Raw genomic sequence first — 17,776 nt, forward strand, 5'->3', positions numbered from 1 at the left:
GGGTCCCGCCGTGCGCGCTGCAGCCCTTAGGAGCTCGGCGCACTCTCCCAGGGCGCAGGTGTCTGTTAGTGTCCCTGGGAGCCCGAGGGCATCCCCGCCCTCCTGGGTCCTGCTCCAACTCCCTGCGAGCCCCTTTCCGCCCCGGAAGGTTGGTGCAGGTCCTGCTTCTCCGGGACGGGGCTCTCCTGTCCTGGGGACACTCGCACCGGCCTCAGCCCGGCTCCTCGCGGGGCCCCTCCCCCTCGGAGGCCTTTTGTTTCTTTATTTCTTTTTCCCGTCTTCCTACCTGATAGAAGCGCGAACTCTTCTCACTGTAGCATTCCAGCTGGTCTCTCTTTAAATCTCAGGCCGAATTCGTAGATTTTCAGGATGATTTGAAGGTTATCTAGGTAATTTGGTGGGGACAGGTGGTTTGGGTACCCTACTCTTCCACCATCTTGCCCCCTCCCCTGCCTTCCTACATTTTTAGAAGTGAAAACCCTTCTCTCTGTAGTGTTCGGGCCAATCTCTCTTTAAATCTCAGGTCGAATTTGTAGGTGTTCAGGATGGTTTGTAACTTATCTAGGTATTTGATGGGGCCAGGGGAGTTGAGGACCCCTACTCCTCTGTCATCTTGCCCTGCCTCACATTTATTTTTTCTGCCATGTTCTCTGGTAGGCCTTCCAGTGGGACAGAAAATTTTTTCCCTCTTTTCTGTTGGATTCATTGTCTGGTCTAATCATGGAGTTCATAAAAGGCAGACCTTCAGGAGACAATGAATTTCATTGTGCATGTGCTTGAGCTACATAATATATGATGTGAGGTGGGATTTCATATCAGGACAGGGTGTCTGTTCATGTCTTCTGCCCATTTCTGATTGGGTTTTTCATTTTGTGTTTGTTTAGGTTGATAATTGTGCTGTATATTTTGGAAACCAGCTTTAATCTGAAGATCAATTTGCAAATATCTTCTCCCATCCTATAGGTTGTCTTTAAATTATGTTGAGTGTTTCCATAGCTGTACAACTGCTCTTTCCTTGATGGAATCCATATAGTTTTTTTTTGGTTTTGTTTTCCTTCCCTCTAGAGACTTGAGTAGCAAGAAACTGTTGTGCCTGAGGTCACAAAATCTCTAGGATTTTGATGGTTTCCTGCTTCACAATTAGGACTTTCATCTACTCTGATTTTTATCTCTGTGTCACTTGTAAGAATGTGGCCCAGGTACATTTTTTTACTTGTGACTGCCAGTATTCACAACCCCACCTGTTGAAAAGATTGTCCTTTTCCAGTGGATACTCTTTTTTGTGCTTTGTCAAAGACAATATGACCGTAGAGTTGTTTTTCCATTTCTGCATTCTCTACTGTATTCCATTGACCTATGTGCCTCTTTTAATGCCAATTTTATACCATCTTGATGATCACAACTTTGAACTGCACAATTGTGATATCTTCTGCTTTGGGTTGTTTTCAACATTGTCTTGTCTTGTCAGGATCATTCTTGGTTCCTTACAAGTTTTAGGATTGTTTCTTCTATTTCCTAGAACAAAGTTCACGGTATTTTGATAGGGTTTTCATTGAATGTGTCAATTGCTCTTGGTAGCATAGATATTTTATCAATACTTATAACTCGAATCCATGAGAATAGAATGTTATCAATCTATGTGTGTCTTCCTCAATTTCTTTCATAAGTGTTCTATGTTAGGTTTTTAGTAACTAAATGGAAACGAGACCACCAAGGCAAGCGAGGGTCCAAGAACAGATTTTATTGCAGGCACCCTCGGGCGAAGTTCCACGACTCACGGAGGGAAAGAGTGAGTCGGGGAAGTCGCGCCAAGACAAGGTGGTAGGGGGTGTACATAACGTTGTAAGGCAGAACGGTTTCCTATTGGTTGGCTCATATGCAAAGGAAGGATTGCAATCCAACCAGTCAGAGTGACCCTCACTATGCAAAGGAAGGATTGCAGTTCGGCCAGTCAAAGGTGACTTCCTCCTCTGGGGTTTGAAGGGCATTGGGTTCAGTTGGGGAAGTCCAAAGGAGAGGTCTAAGGGTCTGCGTCAAGCTGTCAGCAGGTCATTGGTCCATTGGCGTCCCAAGTGGAGGTAGTGACAGGAACTTCAGCCATTTTGTGGTATCCGCCATCTTGAGGAGTTTCCCTTCCCACCTGGCCCCAACATTCCAACCTTTTGTTTTATACAATGGTGTCGGGGGCATCGACTCTGCTCTGGCTACTTCCTGCTAACGGTGGGGCGTCGTTGTAGGGGTAGTCGGATGTGGGCAGGCAAGAGTATGGGTGAAGTAAAAGTTGGTTGACAGATACCCGGGTAAGTTCTTGCAGGCGTTCCTGTAAACATCGAAACAAGCAAGGGTGACAGAGATGAGAAGAAGGATTAGGCATAGGGATATAAGATGAAAAGTAGCGCGAGGTACTGCTGCCTCTCATGCAATCACATTCTACCGCCTGGATCGGGGGGCTCAGGAGTAGTATGAGAAGGAGCCCTAGCCAGGGAGTTTGGTGGGTCCCACCATCTGGGAGGTCCACTCAATACCTGTGGGTGCCCGTTTAAGGTTGTGATGTGCACCCATGCCGTATGTCCCAGCAATTTTGCCGCGGTTGGGGTGGTGAGGATGACCGTGTGAGGTCCGGTCCATTGGGTCTGCAGGGAGCCTGGCTGCAGATTTCTGAGAAGGACCTGGTCCCCTGGGGATAAGTCTTGTGGGGAGGATCCCTCGGATGCATTGTCGGTCGGGGCCGGAATGACAGCATGGGCATGAGCTCTCAAGAGGGCCGGGAGGAGGGTAAGGTAAGGCAGATAGGATAAAAGAGGTGGAGGAATGGCCGGGAGGTTGTGGTTGATAAGGAAGTGCTGACCGTACAGTAACTCAAAGGGACTCAAACCTGATGGTCCTCGGGGGACGCCCGGAGTCTGGTGAGAGCTATAGGTAACAGTGTGGGCCACGACAGGCGAGTCTCCAGGGTAAGTTTAGTGAGTTGAGCCTTAAGTAGCCCGTTGGCCCTTTCCACCTTACCCGAAGACTGAGGGTGGTAGGGAATGTGCAGCTTCCAGGTAATGTTGAGGCTCTCGGCCACCTGTTGGGTCACACTGGAGATAAATGCCGGCCCGTTGTCTGACTGTAGGGTCCTGGGTAACCCAAACCTCGGGATGATGTGCTCAATGAGGATTGTGGCCACCACATCCACAGTCTCTCTGGCTGTGGGGTATGCCTCAATCCATCCTGTAAAAGTATCAACCAAAGTCAGTAGATAACGAAAGGCTTTATGGCGAGGCATGTGAGTGAAGTCCAGCTGCCAGTCTTCCCCGGGCTGATGGCCTCGGAGCTGATGGTTAGGCCCCGGCCTGCGGATCCCTCCCTGTGCATTTACGGCCGAGCAGGTTTTACAAGCCCTATGGACAGCCCCAATCACCTTAGGTAGGGATGGATAGTAAAACAGGGCTGGAGAAACTGGTTCAGTGCCCTTGGGCCAATATGGAGAGATTGGTGGATGTCAGTAATTAGGGTATGGGCCAGGTTTTCTGGGAGGGCAATCTTCCCTCGAATGTAAATCCATCCTTTACCTTCTGCCTTTCCTCCCAGGGCCCGGAGGGCTTGAGTTTCCTTTATAGAGTAGGAAGGTCGGTGAGGGGTATTAAGGAAGAGGATGGGAGATACTGGGTTACTTAAGGCCGTTTTCCTGGCCACTGAGTCGGCCTTATTATTTCCTATGGAGACCATGTCTTTAGAAGTCTGATGGCCCCTACAGTGAACGATTGCAACCTCAGTGGGCAGACTAAGGGCCTCAAGCAATTTGGCAATGAGAGGTCCATTTACTATAGGCGTCCCCTTGGTGGTTAAAAATCCCCGCTCCTGCCAGAGGACAGAATGAGTATGAGCGATAAGATAGGCGTATTTTGAGTCAGTGTAGATGGTGACTCGTTGTCCCTTAGATAGATGTAGAGCCCTGGTGAGAGCTATAAGTTCAGCCTTTTGGGAAGTAGTCCCAATTGGGAGGGGAACTGTCTCCACTACTGTCTCTGGGGTGACTACAGCATAGGCGGCATGTCTCCGACCATCCGCAGCCAGGAAGGAGCTGCCATCTACAAAGAGTATACGGTCAGGGTTGGATAATGGCTGATCAGAGAGTCCAGGGTGGGGAGGGGTGAGATCCTCTAAGAGCTGCGGGCAGGAGTGAGTGGGTTCAGAGGTAGGCGAAGGTGTAGGCAACAGAGTTGCAGGATTTAAGCGGGGAGAGGTAGAGAGGGAGATTTGAGGGTTTTCGATGAATAGCAGATGGAAGAGTTGGAGACGAGAGGGGGTTAGGTGGGCCAGGGATCGGTGGCTAAGAAGATCCCCAAGTCGATGGGGGGAGTAAACCACGAGAGGTTGTCCCAAAGTCAATTTGAGAGCCTCCTTAGTTAAAGAGGCAGCAGCTGCGAGCGCCCTAAGGCAGGGCTGCCATCCGCGGGCGGTGCCGTCTAGCTGCTTAGATAGATAGGCTATAATCCGGTAAGTAGGTCCCACCGGTTGGGCCAAAAGGCCAGTAGCTGAACCTGACCGTTCATCAGTGTAAAGGTGGAATGGTTTTGAAGGGTCGCAAAGTTAGTATCGGCCCAGCGGTGAGACAGTCTCTTAACTTGGAAAACAGGCGGCGGACCAAAGAGGGATCACTGAGAGGACCCTGGGGAGTGTCCTTTGCCGCTTGGTATAAGGGGCGGGCCAAAATAGAAAAGTTTGGAATCCAGTGTCTAAAGAAGCCAGCCAACCCGAGGAAGGAAAGTATTTCATCTGCCGTCTGAGGGGGTTGGAGCTCTCGTAGGAGGCGGATATGGTCTCCGGTAAGAGATTTAGAGGTGGGGGTCAGGTGGATTCCCAGATAAGTGACAGAAGGGGTGCAGAGTTGTGCCTTAGAGGTGTGACCCAATACCCTTTGCTCCCTAGGAAGTTAAGTAGGGAGGAGGTGTCGTCCTGGGAGATGGTGAGGGCAGGGCTGCAGAGGAGGAGGTCGTCTACATATTGTAGTAAGGTACTAGCCTTAAGGAGGCATTGCTGTAAATCCGCAGCCAAGGCCTGACCCAAAATATGGGGGCTGTCCCGGAACCCCTGGGGTAGGACAGTCCAGGTTAATTGTCCAGAGGTATGTGTGTCTGGGTCTTCCCAGGTGAAGGCGAAAAGAAAGTAGGAATCGGGGTGTAGGGGAATAGTAAAAAAGGCATCCTTCAGGTCCAACACCGTAAAGTGAGTGGTGTTTGGAGGGATATGGGATAGTAGGGTATAAGGGTTAGGAACCACTGGATGGAGAGGGACTATTGCCTCATTAATGAGTCGGAGGTCCTGAACCAATCGATAAGCCCCGGAGGGTTTACGGACCGGCAGGATGGGGGAGTTACAGGGAGAGCTTATGGGAATCAGAAGTCCCTGACGCTTTAGTCGTTCTATGATTGGTTTGAGGCCGAGGCGATGGAGGAGGGAGATAGGGAACTGGGGTCTAGAGGGGAACTTGGAACCGTCCTTGAGTTTTATTTTGACAGGAGGGTGGTGGGAGGCCACTACAGGTTCCGAGGTATCCCATACTTGGGGGTTCACGAAGGGTAATTGATCCGGGGTAGGAGTAGATGGAGTGGAGAGATATAGGATGAGACGAGCTGAGGGTGAGGAGGGAGGAGAGGGGGACAAATGAATAGTTGCCCCTAGCTTTTGGAGGATATCCCTACCCAGCAGGGCACTGGGCATGAGGGAATCACCAGGAATGAGTGAGAGAAAGGGAACTCATCCAGGCTACAAGTAAGGGGAGGTGTGGCCCTAGGAGTGGAGGAGTTCCCGTCGATCCCCATAACAGCGACCGGTGAGGGTCGAGTAGGTCCCGCGTAGGAAGGCAGAACAGAATAGGTACCCCCGTGTCCAGCAGAAAGGAGATGGACTTACCCGCTACCTGGAGCATGACCCTGGGCTCGGCCTGGGTGAGAGGGGCGGCCGAGCCTGGGCTCCGTCAGTCGTCCTCCAACCCGAGCAGCTGGAAGGCTGGACTCACCGGCTCGGGTCTTCCCCCGCGTTGAGGCGCCGAGGATTCCCCGAGGCTAGGGCAGTCGGATTTCCAGTGGCCCATCAAACGGCAGAGAGGGCAAGGCCGAGTTGGTGCCCTCGGGTTGGGGCACTGACGGGCCCAATGGCCTTCAGCCCCGCATTTGAAGCAGGCCCCAGAGGGGTGCGGTTGGTTCCCCCTTTCTGCTGGCTCCTGGAGCCGGCCGGCCGCAGGGCTGCTACCAAGGCCTGGGTTTGTAGCTGAATCTTCTGCTGGAGTCTGGCCTGTCGTCTTAAGCTCTGCGGCTTCCTCACGGGAGTTAAAGACCTTAAATGCCATTCTCACTAGGTCAGAAATGGGGGTCTGAGGGCCTTCCTCGACTTTCTTTAATTTTTTGCGGATATCTGGGGCTGACTGAGAGATAAAATGTGTGGCTAGAACCGTGGCCCCCATGGGACAGGCCGGGTCCAAGCGAGTGTACTGAATTAATGCCTCGGTCAGCCGGTTAAGGAATATAGCCGGGTTTTCGTCAGGGGCCTGTATGATTTCTCTGATCTTGTCATAATTAACGGCCTTATTAGAGGCCGCCCGCATGCCAGCGATGAGACATCGGACCATGTGGTCGCGACGCGGCGGCCATCCTGACCGTCTTGGTAACTCCAGCCTGGCTCTATGGCTGGGACCGCCTGAGCACCGACTGGCATCGTGGCGTCGGTAAGGTGGACCTGATCAGCGTGTTCCCGGGCAGCAGCCTGGATACGTTCCCTCTCCTCAGCGGTGAGGGTGGTGGTCTGGATGACATGTAAGTCATGCCAGGTTAGCTCATAGGCCTGTGCCAAGTATTGGAATTCCTTGATGTAGTTGTCGGGATTGGCCGAAAAGGAACCTAAGCGTTTTTCTATTTGGGATAGGTCTTGTAGAGAAAAGGGCACATGGACTCGGACAACCCCTTCAGCCCCTGCAACCTCCCTCAAGGGGCAGACCAGGTCCGGGGAAGAGTTTTTGGATCTGGTACGGGCAGAGATAGGAGGGGAAGGGAGGGGGCTGGAAGGTGGTTGAGGTTCTGGGGCTGGGAGGAGAGGAACAGTTGGAGAGGGTATGCTCGAGGCTGCGCCTGGGCTTGGAGTTTCGGAGATTGAGGAAGAAGTCGGGGACACAGATTGTTGGGGAGCGGGTTGGTAGGGAGGAGGAGACAGGTGTGGGGCCCTTACAGGGGGCCTGGAGAGATCTTCAGGAGGCTCTGCGAGGGGGATAGAGGGGCCAAGTTGGAGTCTCTAGAGGTGGAGTGGGGAAGAGTCCGCGGGGGAGAGCAGGCTAAGAGCACTTGAGAGGTGGAGCAGCTAGAGCAGAGTTCTGGTCTGGAGCGCAGGGTCCAGAAAGCCTGGACATAGGGCACCTCAGACCATTTGCCTTGGCGTCTACAGAGATTATCAAGGTCCGTAAGTATCTGATAATCAAAAGTGCCTTCAGGTGGCCATTGCGATTGGTTATTCAGCCGATATTGAGGCCAAGCGACGGTACAGTAATGGATAAGGCGTCGCCTTCGTAAGTCCTGGTCTAACTCCAGAGTTCGGAGATTAGCCAGTAGGCATCCTAAAGGCGTTTTGGAATCGAATTTGGACTGGGAGGTTCCCATGGCTCCTTCCCTTATCAGCTCAAGACTTGGAGGAGGGCGTCCCCTCCACCTGAATTGAGCTGCTGCTTACAGAAGTGGTTACCGTGGAGTGAGGACGTCTCCTTTACTCCCCGGAACCGCGGAGCCACCAGGTGGCGGAGGAGGGTTTGCCCTGACGCTGCCGCGATTAGGACAGGGCGCCCCGGAGGAGGGTCGGAAACCAGGGAACACTTACCACAAGGAGTCCAGTGACCCCAGCAGAGAAAGAGAGCGGAGTCCCAGTCCGACGGAGGAGGAGAGAGCCTCCGTGCTGTTGCAGGGGCTCGATCTCCTCCCGGGTTTCGGCACCAAATGTTAGGTTTTTTAGTAACTAAATGGAAATGAGACCGCCAAGGCAAGCGAGGGTCCAAGAACAGATTTTATTGCAGGCACCCTCGGGCGAGGTTCCACGACTCACGGAGGGGAAGAGTGAGTCGGGGAAGTCGCGCCAAGACAAGGTGGCAGGGGGTTTACATAACGTTGTAAGGCAGAACGGTTTCCTATTGGTCGGCTCATATGCAAAGGAAGGATTGCAATCCAACCAGTCAGAGTGACCCTCACTATGCAAAGGAAGGATTGCAGTTCGGTCAGTCAAAGGTGACTTCCTCCTCTGGGGTTTGAAGGGCATTGGGTTCGGTTGGGGAAGTCCAAAGGAGAGGTCTAAGGGTCTGCGTCAAGCTGTCAGCAGGTCATTGGTCCATTGGCGTCCCAGGTGGAGGTGGTGACAGGAACCTCAGCCATTTAGGGTATCCGTCATCTTGAGGAGTTTCTCTTCCCGCCTGGCCCCAACACCGACATTGCTGAGTTAATACCAGAGCTTGGGTAATAGACAATCTTTCTCGGATGAACTGGAGCAGCCGGTTTGAGGACGCAGGGGCCGAAAGTTAGCAGCAGGAGCAGGATAACTAGAGGGCCCATAATGGTAGAGTTTAGGGTGGTCAACCAGGGAGACTGATTAAACCAGCTTGCAAACCAGCCCTGCTGGGCCTCCCGGTCCCTTTGTCTTTTATTTAACCTTTCCCTGAGTTTGGCCATGGAGTCTCTGATGACTCCAGAATGGTCTGCATAGAAACAGCATTCCTCTCCCAGGGCCGCACACAGTCCTCCCTCTTTCAGGAATAGTCAATCCAAGCCTCTCCTGTTTTGAAGTGCTACTTCTGAAAGTGAGGTGAGGGACTGTTCTAACTTAGAAACGGACTGCGCTAGTGTCCGTAGATCCTCATCTACAGCTGTTTGGAGTTCTATATAACGTCGTGAGCCCTGGATCAGAGCAGCTGCGCCAGGACCCACCCCAGTAGCGACCCCTAGTCCCAACATAACGGCTAAGGTTAGGGAGACAGGTTCGCGCCGAAAACGGGTGGGATGTTTATCATACTGATTTTCTAGAGTTTCAGCAGGGTGATAGAACACCCTGGGTATGATCTGCACCATGACACAGAAGTCGTTTGAGCTATTTAGAACCTTAGCCGACACACAGGGGGTGAGGCCTTTGTTGCATGCCCACCAAGTTCCCGGCTGGGGCTCCAGGTAAGAATCAGTCCCCAAAATCGGGGTGGTAGTGTTGCAGAGTCTCTGGTAGCCCCGGGGGGGTGTTCCTATGCAGGTTCCCTGTCCTGAAACTTCTGTAAGGGTGAGTTGTGGTTGGGAGTCGGGTGTGCATCCCTGAGTGCTAGTGATGTTATTATAGGTCCCTGAAGTAGCAATTCCCTCATAATAAGGGGGGGGGGATGCAAGGCAGAGCCAGCGGGATTTAGTTACATCGGGGCTGGTTCGATTCAGGGCCAGGAATCCCCCTATGATAAGATTAAACAGTCGTTGTCCCGTCTCGGGTGACGACCGAGGGGTTGGAGTGACCGCGAAGTTAGTGGGTGCGGCACTCCCTGCGGCTAGGGCCGGGCTGGTAGTTTAGCAGGAGCTCTTTGTTCCCGAGGACCGCGTTAGGCCCGATCACCACGGGGTCTGGGGATTCTATTTTTAGTTTAATTCTGAATATAAAACCATCATCTGTTCTTTCTTTGTATAACCTGAGTCCCCACGTATATCCATTGGCCCAGTGAGTAGCCCTTTTTCCGGGCTCCGTGAAGGATATCCGTAGGGGATGACACCACCCTTGGCAGGGCCCATAATTAAGGGTTTTCCATTTGCTAAATGTTGGGTGAGTATAGTTAGCCTTGACAGTGATATAATCCCAGGAGGAGGAGGGCCTCCATTCTGTATCCCCCGTAGTTTCGCACCCCCAATTTTTACAATAGAAGTTTTCCCCTCCTCCACAGGTGGGATTTAGCCTGCGATCTCTGTGGTGCCCGGGACAGACATAAAAGGGAAGAGTGCTTAGCATGGCCCTTCTTTCAGGCGTGCCACATCCTCCCCATGGGTCTAATCCCAGTCGCCCTGGAGGGCTTTCTCGGTTAGGGGCTCTAGAGGTGTCGAAGTATCCCTCTAGGTCCCATGGGCTAGGGGCCCCTATGGTTAGCTTGCATAGGTCAGGATATAGGTTAGGCCACCAGGTTCCCACGGGGCTGGTCTTAGTTATAGACCAGACCTCGTCACCCCCAGACGTTAGTACCTGCCAGGTTAACCTTTTGAGGGCATGAGGGTCACCTTTGGCGGAGGTGAAGAGCGCTAGGAGAGGTAGGAATATAACAACTGTCATTGAACAATTTTTGAAAGTCTTATCTTGAGCGGGTTTTGGGTGCAGTGGAGCTTCCATTGGAGTGGCTCGTTCGGTCCGTCCTGGCTGGTGTCAGCGGTGCTCGTTGATGGGGCGCGCTTGACGTGTGAGGCGTGGACCCAAGCAGCAATGCCGTCTACCTTTAAGGCGGTTGGGGTGGTCAGTAGTACAGTATATGGGCCGTTCCAGCGGGGCTCAAGCGTCCTGGACTGATGTCTCCTGACGTAGACGGAGTCACCGATCTGGAACGGGTGTGGGCCGGTTGTGTCTCCGGGGCGGTAGACAGCCGCAAGGGGTTTCCAGATCTGGTGCTGGATAATCTGGAGCGCCTTTAGCCTGTCCTGTAAACCGGGAGTGTTAGCAAGAGGGTCAATAGCAGAATCTAGTAAGTCCGTTACTGGTGGGGGACCTCCATAGAGAACCTCGTAAGGAGTTAGCCCATGGCACGCGGGAGTGTTCCGGACTCGGAACAGGACCATAGGGAGGAGTTGGACCCAGTCTCTAGTGCCAGTCTCCAATGTCAATTTAGTTAGGGTCTCTTTAATTGTTCTATTCATTCTTTCTACCTGACCTGAGCTCTGGGGTCTGTATGCACAATGTAATTTCCAATTTATCCCCAGTAATCTGGCCACCAACTGATTTACCTGGGAGACGAAGGCGGGGCCATTGTCCGACCCTATTACCTTGGGCAGTCCAAACCGGGGGAAAATTTCTTCCAGGATTTTCTTGACAACCAACTGGGCGGTTTCTCGCTTGGTGGGGAATGCTTCTGTCCAGCCTGTAAAGGTATCTATAAACACTAGGAGGTACTTGTTACCATATTTACCTGGCTTGATTTCGGTGAAGTCTACTTCCCAATTAGTTCCGGGTCTTTCTCCCCTCATCCTGATTCCCTCAGGCATCTTGAGGTGCTTGGTATTTACCTTAGCACAAGGTACACAAGCGTCGGTTACCTGTTGGATCAGGGAGGGGAGTTTGGGAATGTAATAGGTCTGACCTTCTCTCCGGAGGAGTGCTTTTAATTTTTTTGTGTCCGAGGTGAGTCCATCGGTGGAGGTGAGTCACCAGTTCTTTGGCCCTTTTCTGGGGCAGGACCGTCTTCCCTTGGTGTTTCCAGACCTTCATTTGCTCGTCATATTTTGCCCCTATTTGCTGGACGATATTTAGGTCGCTGTCTGAGTACTCGAGAGAGAGTTGCCCCGGTGTCCGGACAGCCTCTGGTACTTGTAGGGAGAGGGCCTGTGGGCCTAGTGCAGCGGCCCGTGCTGTCTCATCGGCCATCCTGTTCCCCTCTGCTACTGGGTCATTGCCTCGCTGATGCCCAGGACAGTGAATTATACTCAGTTTTCTCGGCAGAAAGAGGGAATGGAGAAGATCTTGTATTTCTTCTCTGTTTTTGATGTTTTTACCTGCTGAGGTTAGGAGACCCCTTCTACGGTATATTTCTCCATGAACATGGGCAGTTGCAAAAGCATATCTGCTGTCAGTATAAATGTTGACCTTTTTGCCCTTAGCCTTTCTTAGGGCCTGAGTTAGGGCTATAAGCTCTGCCCTTTGAGCTGAAGTCCCAGGCTCTAAGGCACTGGCCCAAATGACAGCTTTCCCATCTACCACGGCTGCCCCGGCTTTACGCTCACCATTTCGTAGAAAGCTACTCCCATCGGTGTACCAGGTTGCTTCAGCATCTGGCAAAGGCTGGTCCGTCAAGTCCCCTCTGGTGCCATGGACTTCAGCTAGGATCTTTTACACAATCCTGTTCTGTCCTAGCCGCCAGGAGCAAATCATCCACGTACTGCAGGAGGACGAGGTCCGGATGGTCAACTCGGTAATCTGCCAAATCCTGATGCAAGGCTTCATCGAACAAAGTGGGGGAGTTTTTGAATCCCTGTGGCAGCCTTGTCCAAGTGAGTTGTCCTGAGAATCCCGTCTCAGGATCTTTCCATTCAAAGGCAAAAATAGGCTGGCTTTGAGAGCTTAACCTTAGGCGAGAGAATGCATCTTTTAGATCTAACACCGTATACCAGACATGGCTCGGGGGTAAGGTGCTGAGCAAGTTGTAGGGATTCAGCACCGTGGGATGTATGTCCTCTGTCCTCCAGTTAACCTCTCGTAAATCTTGTACCAGCCGGTAATCTCCTGTGCTGGGTTTTTTTTTTTTTTTTTTTTTTTTTTTTTTTTTTTTTTACGGGTAATAGAGGAGTATTCCAGGGCGACTGGCAAGGTATTAAAATGCCCAATTGTAATAGTCTCTGTATATGTGGCCAAATGCCTTCTTTGGCCTCTTTGCTCATTGAATATTGCCAGATCGATATGGGGGTCGCCGAGGGTTTTAAGTTTATAATTATGGGTGGCTGGTTTACAGCTAGTCCCATTCCGGCCGTTTCCACACAGGCCTGAGGGTAGTTAGTGAGCCATTCAGAATCTAGGGGCTGCACGGACGGTGGAGAGTCCTCATGCAGCCGGTGTTCATCCTCTAGGCGCAAGGTCAGTACCTGGAGGGGCTGCCCTTCTGCGCCAGTAATAGTGGCCCCTTTTTGCTGAAAATGTATCTGGGTCCCTACTTTTGAAAGAAGGTCTCTGCCTAGGAGAGGGTAAGGGCAGTCTGGGGACCAGTAAGAAGGAATGCGTTACTTGCCCAGTGCTCAGGTGGACCTTCCGTTCAGTTGTCCATCGATATAACTTGCCTCCAGTTGCCCCCTGAACCCAAGATGTTTTAGAGCTCAAGGGTCCTTTTGCCTCAGTTAAAACTGAATGTTGAGTCCCCGTATCGACCAGGAAGGTCACCGGCTGTCCCCCCACTTTAAGGGTTATCCGAGGCTCAGGGGGGGGGTTCCTGGCCCTGACACCCCTAATCTTCATCTTCTAGGGACAAAACAGGAATGGGCTTCTTTTTAGGTCCCTGCGTTTGGCCCCTCCTTGGGCAATCTTTAACCCAATGTCCTTTTTCCTTGCAGTAGGCACACTGGTCTCGTTCAACCCGTGGTCCTCTTTTGTCTCCCAGGTCCCTACTCTGTCCTGACTTACTCTGCCCTGAGCCCTGTACTACGGTGGCCAGTATAGCCTTCTATTAATCTCTCCAGAAAACCTGCCGGCGTCTCATCTTTTCCCTGCACTATAGCACGTACCTTTGCCAAATTGGTGGGGCGACGCCTGCCCCTTTGAGACCCGCTAGGAGTACCTGGCGATAGAGACGGAGCTGCTCCCTACCAGCAACAATGTCGGAGTCCCAGGTCGGGCGAACCAAGGGGAAAACATCCTCAATCTCATTAGGCAGCCGGGTCGGCCTCCCATCCGCCCCCGGGACGTTTTTCCCAGCTTCGACGTAGCCGCACTGTGTCTCCTCCGTGGTGAGGACAGTCTGCAGGAGCTGTTGGCGGTCATCCCAGGTCGGCTGGTCAAGGTGTCCAATGGGTCCTGGCTGGAAGACCAGGGCCTTCACCTGCAAGATAATGTCAATATTCAAAGCTCCGTTTCTGGCCCCCCCGACGTTGAAAGCCGGCCACTCTGAGGAGCAGAAGGTGACCCATCTTCGTCTTCTGACTTCGACCAAAAGATTGTGTGCCCGGCCGGCGACTTCTTTCTAGTGATCTAGAGTGAGGCTTAAAGGGGTGGTTACAGTCTGCTCCAGGGGTGTAGAGAAGGGGTGAGAGGTGAGGAGGAGGACAGGAAAGGAAGAGAAACACGGAACGAACAGACGCACACGAACGACAGGACTGGTGCGGCAGATTCAGATGGGAGCGGTCGCGAACCACGACCCTCCCCGAAGAGGAGGGAGTGCCGGGGCTCCGTTCCTCTTCCAGACCACTCCGCAGTCCGACTCCGGAGGGGGACCAGAGGTCTCGGGCACGTCTGCCTCCCCCGCTGGTCCAAATACAGAATACAGAGTACAGCGTCCTGCAGGCACAATACAGACCCGGCACAAACCAGACCCGGCCAGTCAGACAAAGGGACGAGACAGATATGACATTTAGCGAGCTCAGTCTTACCTTCTGCCGGTTTTAGGATTGAGTCTGGGGCGTCTCAGATCCCGGACGAGCCCCCAAATGTTGGACCCTGGCTCACGGGTGCCAAGGTGGCCCGGTGGACGCCCCAGAGACCCAGACCCCAGACAGGCAGATACAGTCAGCAAGAGGGTTTATTGAAGTTTTGCGCAAAGGGGCCCTCCACCTCCGAGGAGGAAAAGAGCCCCGATTAGCAATTACAGGGATCTTTGAAAGGCAAAAGGAAAGAAACCACCTGAAGACAAAAGAACCACGGGAGTCGCAGAGCATCCAGGTTGATTTCACAGAGGGTCAACATGAACCTATTCAGGGACATTCCAATCAGGGTGTGGGGGAAATGGTTTTCTTATTGTGAACAGAATGGTTTTAGTTGCTAAAATGTCAGGAAGGTGCCTGGATGGGCTGCCTCTGGGTTAGGGCTGGCCCTACTTACAAGGGGGGAGGTTTCTTCACCCCATTCACCTGTCCCCACCAAATTACCTAGATAACCTTCAAATCATCCTGGGAATCTACAAATTCGGCCTGAGATTTAAAGAGAGAACAGCTGGAATGCTACAGTGAGAAGAGTTCGTCCTTCTATCAAGGCAGGAAGACTGGGAAAAAGAAATAAAGAAACAAAAGGCCTCCAAGGGGAGGGGCCCCGCGAGGAGCCGGGCTGAAGTCAGGGCGAGTGTCCCCAGGACAGGAGAGCCCCGTCCCGGAGAAGCAGGAGCTGCACCAACCTTCCCGGGGGAAGAGGGGCCCGCAAGGAGTTAGAGCAGGACCCAGGAGGGCGGGAAAGGTGAAGGTGATGAATGGTTATACTCTCGTGATTGTGTGTGTGTGTGTGTGTGTGTGTGGTGTGTGTGTGTGTGTGTGTGTGTGAATGACCTCTGAGTCCACATCCCTACCATGTCATGCTGGGAATCTCTCTCACTCCCAGGCTGTTATTAACATTTTTGTACAATGTCTCTTTTCACTTGTGTTGATTGGGGATTCCTCTATACCATGATGTGCAAGCCAGCATGTTAGCTTGGGGTCCTGTGATCCACAGTGATCGCCACTAGGACTCATTAAAAGGTTCAGATGATGTGAATGGAGTTATTTGTAATTGATTAAAATTTCGGGTCAGGAAAAGTTAAGTACAAGTAAGTGCAAGTGGTATAGTTCAATTCTAGGTCTCTAAGAAGAGACTGAAGAGGTAAACACATAATCAAGTGTTCAGAGAGGCTCCCTGGGGAAACTGCTCCTGGAGAGGAAGCCCAGACCCTGACAGGAAACCTGCCCAGAACCTCCATCTGCACCTGCTCCTGGGCCTTCAAGACAGAAGTGGTGAGGAGTGTGCACCCCCTGGTGGTCCCGATCCCCTTCCACAGGGAGGTTTGTGTCTGGGCTCACACTGAGGTCCCCTCACTGTGTCCCTCGCACAGTAATACACGGCCGTGTCCTCGGCTCTCAGGCTGTTCATCTGCAGATACAGCGTGTTCTTGGCGTTGTCTCTGGAGATGGTGAATCGGCCCTTCACAGCGTCTGCGTAGTATGTGCTACTTCCATCATAGCTAATGTCTGCGACCCACTGCAGCCCCTTCCCTGGAGCCTGGCGGACCCAGCTCATGTCATAGCTACTGAAGGTGAATCCAGAGGCCACACAGGAGAGTCTCAGGGACCCCCCAGGCTTCACCAGGTCTCCCCCAGACTCCACCAGCTGCACCTCACCCTGGACACCTGCAGACACAAGACATCCTGGTCAGGAAACGGTCCCACATCCCCTGTTTCTCTCACTCACCTCCACTCACAGACTCAAGGTCTCTTGTTCTCCATGAATTACCTTTTAAAATAGCGACAAGGAAAACCCAGCCGAGCACAGACTCCATGACGGTTTGTCTGTGTTGTGTCCTGATCACTGAATCGGGTCACCTTGGGATCCTGGGGCTGGGCTCCTCTCCCAGCTGCAGGGTCGGGACTGGGCTGGTTTAATCAGTGGAGGGAGGGCCCTATTTGCATGTCCTCTGACTATATAACCAGCTCCAGACATAAGTTCGCCTATTTAAAGCCAACACAAGTGTTGCACCACAATTCTATAGCAATTTGTGTAGATGGCCCTCTGACTATATGAAGTTCTAAGCACAGGTATTTTCGAATTTCTGGGTGCATTTCAAAAAACACATCAGTATAGGTCATTTTCTGGAGATATTTCATCTTGTTAGTAAATTTTAATCCTATATATTTATTTTTGGTGCTAGTGGAAATCGGATTATTTTGTTAATTTTGTCACATGTAATTTGTTGTTATTTTGTAGGAATATATCATTATTTTATTTGCTGATTTTATATACTGATTTTTTTGCTGAGCTCATGAGTTATTTCTTCCAGTTTTTATGTGACGTTTTTACTCTTTGACTCTATTGATATTGTCATAGGAAAACTAATTATTTTCTTTCCAGGTTACCACGTTTTCTTTTTTTTTAATGTAGTTTTCTTGGTACGTTTACTGGTAGGTCCTCCTGTCTGGGGCAGAAAGCATTTTCCTCTTGTCTTCAGGATGCATTGTCTGTTCCATTTTTTTTTACATGCATCCTATGTTTATTGCAGCATTTTTTCAATAATAAATTTATTTTTATTGGTGTTCAATTTGCCAACATACAGAATAACACCCAGTGCTCATCCCGTCAAGTGCCCCCTCAGTGCCCATCACCCATTCACCCCCACCCCCTCCCTCGTCCCCTTCCACCACCCCTAGTTCGTTTCCCAGAGTTAGGAGTCTTCCATGTTCTGTCTCCCTTTCTGATATTTTCTACACATTTCTTCTCCCTTCCCTTCTATTCCCTTTCACTATTATTTATATTCCCCAAATGAATGAGAACATATAATGTTTGTCCTTCTCCGATTGACTTATTTCACTCAGCCATAATATGCTCCAGTTCCATCCACGTTGAAGCAAATGGTGGTTATTTGTCATTTCTAATGGCTGAGTAATATTCCATTGTATACATAAACCACATCTTCTTTATCCATTCATCTTTCGATGGTCACCGAGGCTCCTTCCACAGTTTGGCTATTGTGGACATTGCTGCTAGAAATCGGGGTGCAGGTGTCCCGCGTTTCATTGCATGTGTATCTTTCAGGTAAGCATTCGATATAAGGTAGACCTAGAGGAGACAATAAATTTCATTTTGTATGTGGATGACCTACCTAATATAAAGTGACAGTCTACAACTCAAATCAGGACAAGGTGAATCATCATGTCCTCTGCCCATTTCTGATTGTAGTTTTCACTTTGTGGTTGTTTAGTTTGGTAATTTATTTTTCGATTTTGGAAACCAGCCGTAATCTGGAGATAGATTTGCAAATCTCTTCTCCCATTGTTTTTATTCTTTTGGAAGATGTTATTTATTTATTCATCAGAGATGGAGAGAGAGATGCAGAGATGGGCGGAGGGAGAAGTGGGCTCCCCACATGGAGCCTAATGCTGGTCTC

The 17,776-nt window shown here is 51.3% G+C and overlaps 1 gene segment (V, D, J or C); it reads right to left on the bottom strand.

Annotated features, from left to right (window-relative positions):
• Nucleotides 1-15,723: 15,723 nt before the first annotated feature.
• LOC129514557 (immunoglobulin heavy variable 3-23-like) lies at nt 15,724-16,236 on the bottom strand (the record flags this gene model as incomplete). The annotated part of the segment is given in 2 exon segments: nt 15,724-16,025; nt 16,129-16,236. Coding segments are annotated over 2 exon segments (348 nt in total), but the record flags the coding sequence as incomplete, so codon positions are not given.
• Nucleotides 16,237-17,776: the final 1,540 nt, after the last annotated feature.

The sequence above is a fragment of the Nyctereutes procyonoides genome, unplaced genomic scaffold (genome assembly GCF_905146905.1).
Source record: "Nyctereutes procyonoides isolate TBG_1078 unplaced genomic scaffold, NYPRO_anot_genome, whole genome shotgun sequence".
NCBI classification, from domain to species: domain Eukaryota; kingdom Metazoa; phylum Chordata; class Mammalia; order Carnivora; family Canidae; genus Nyctereutes; species Nyctereutes procyonoides.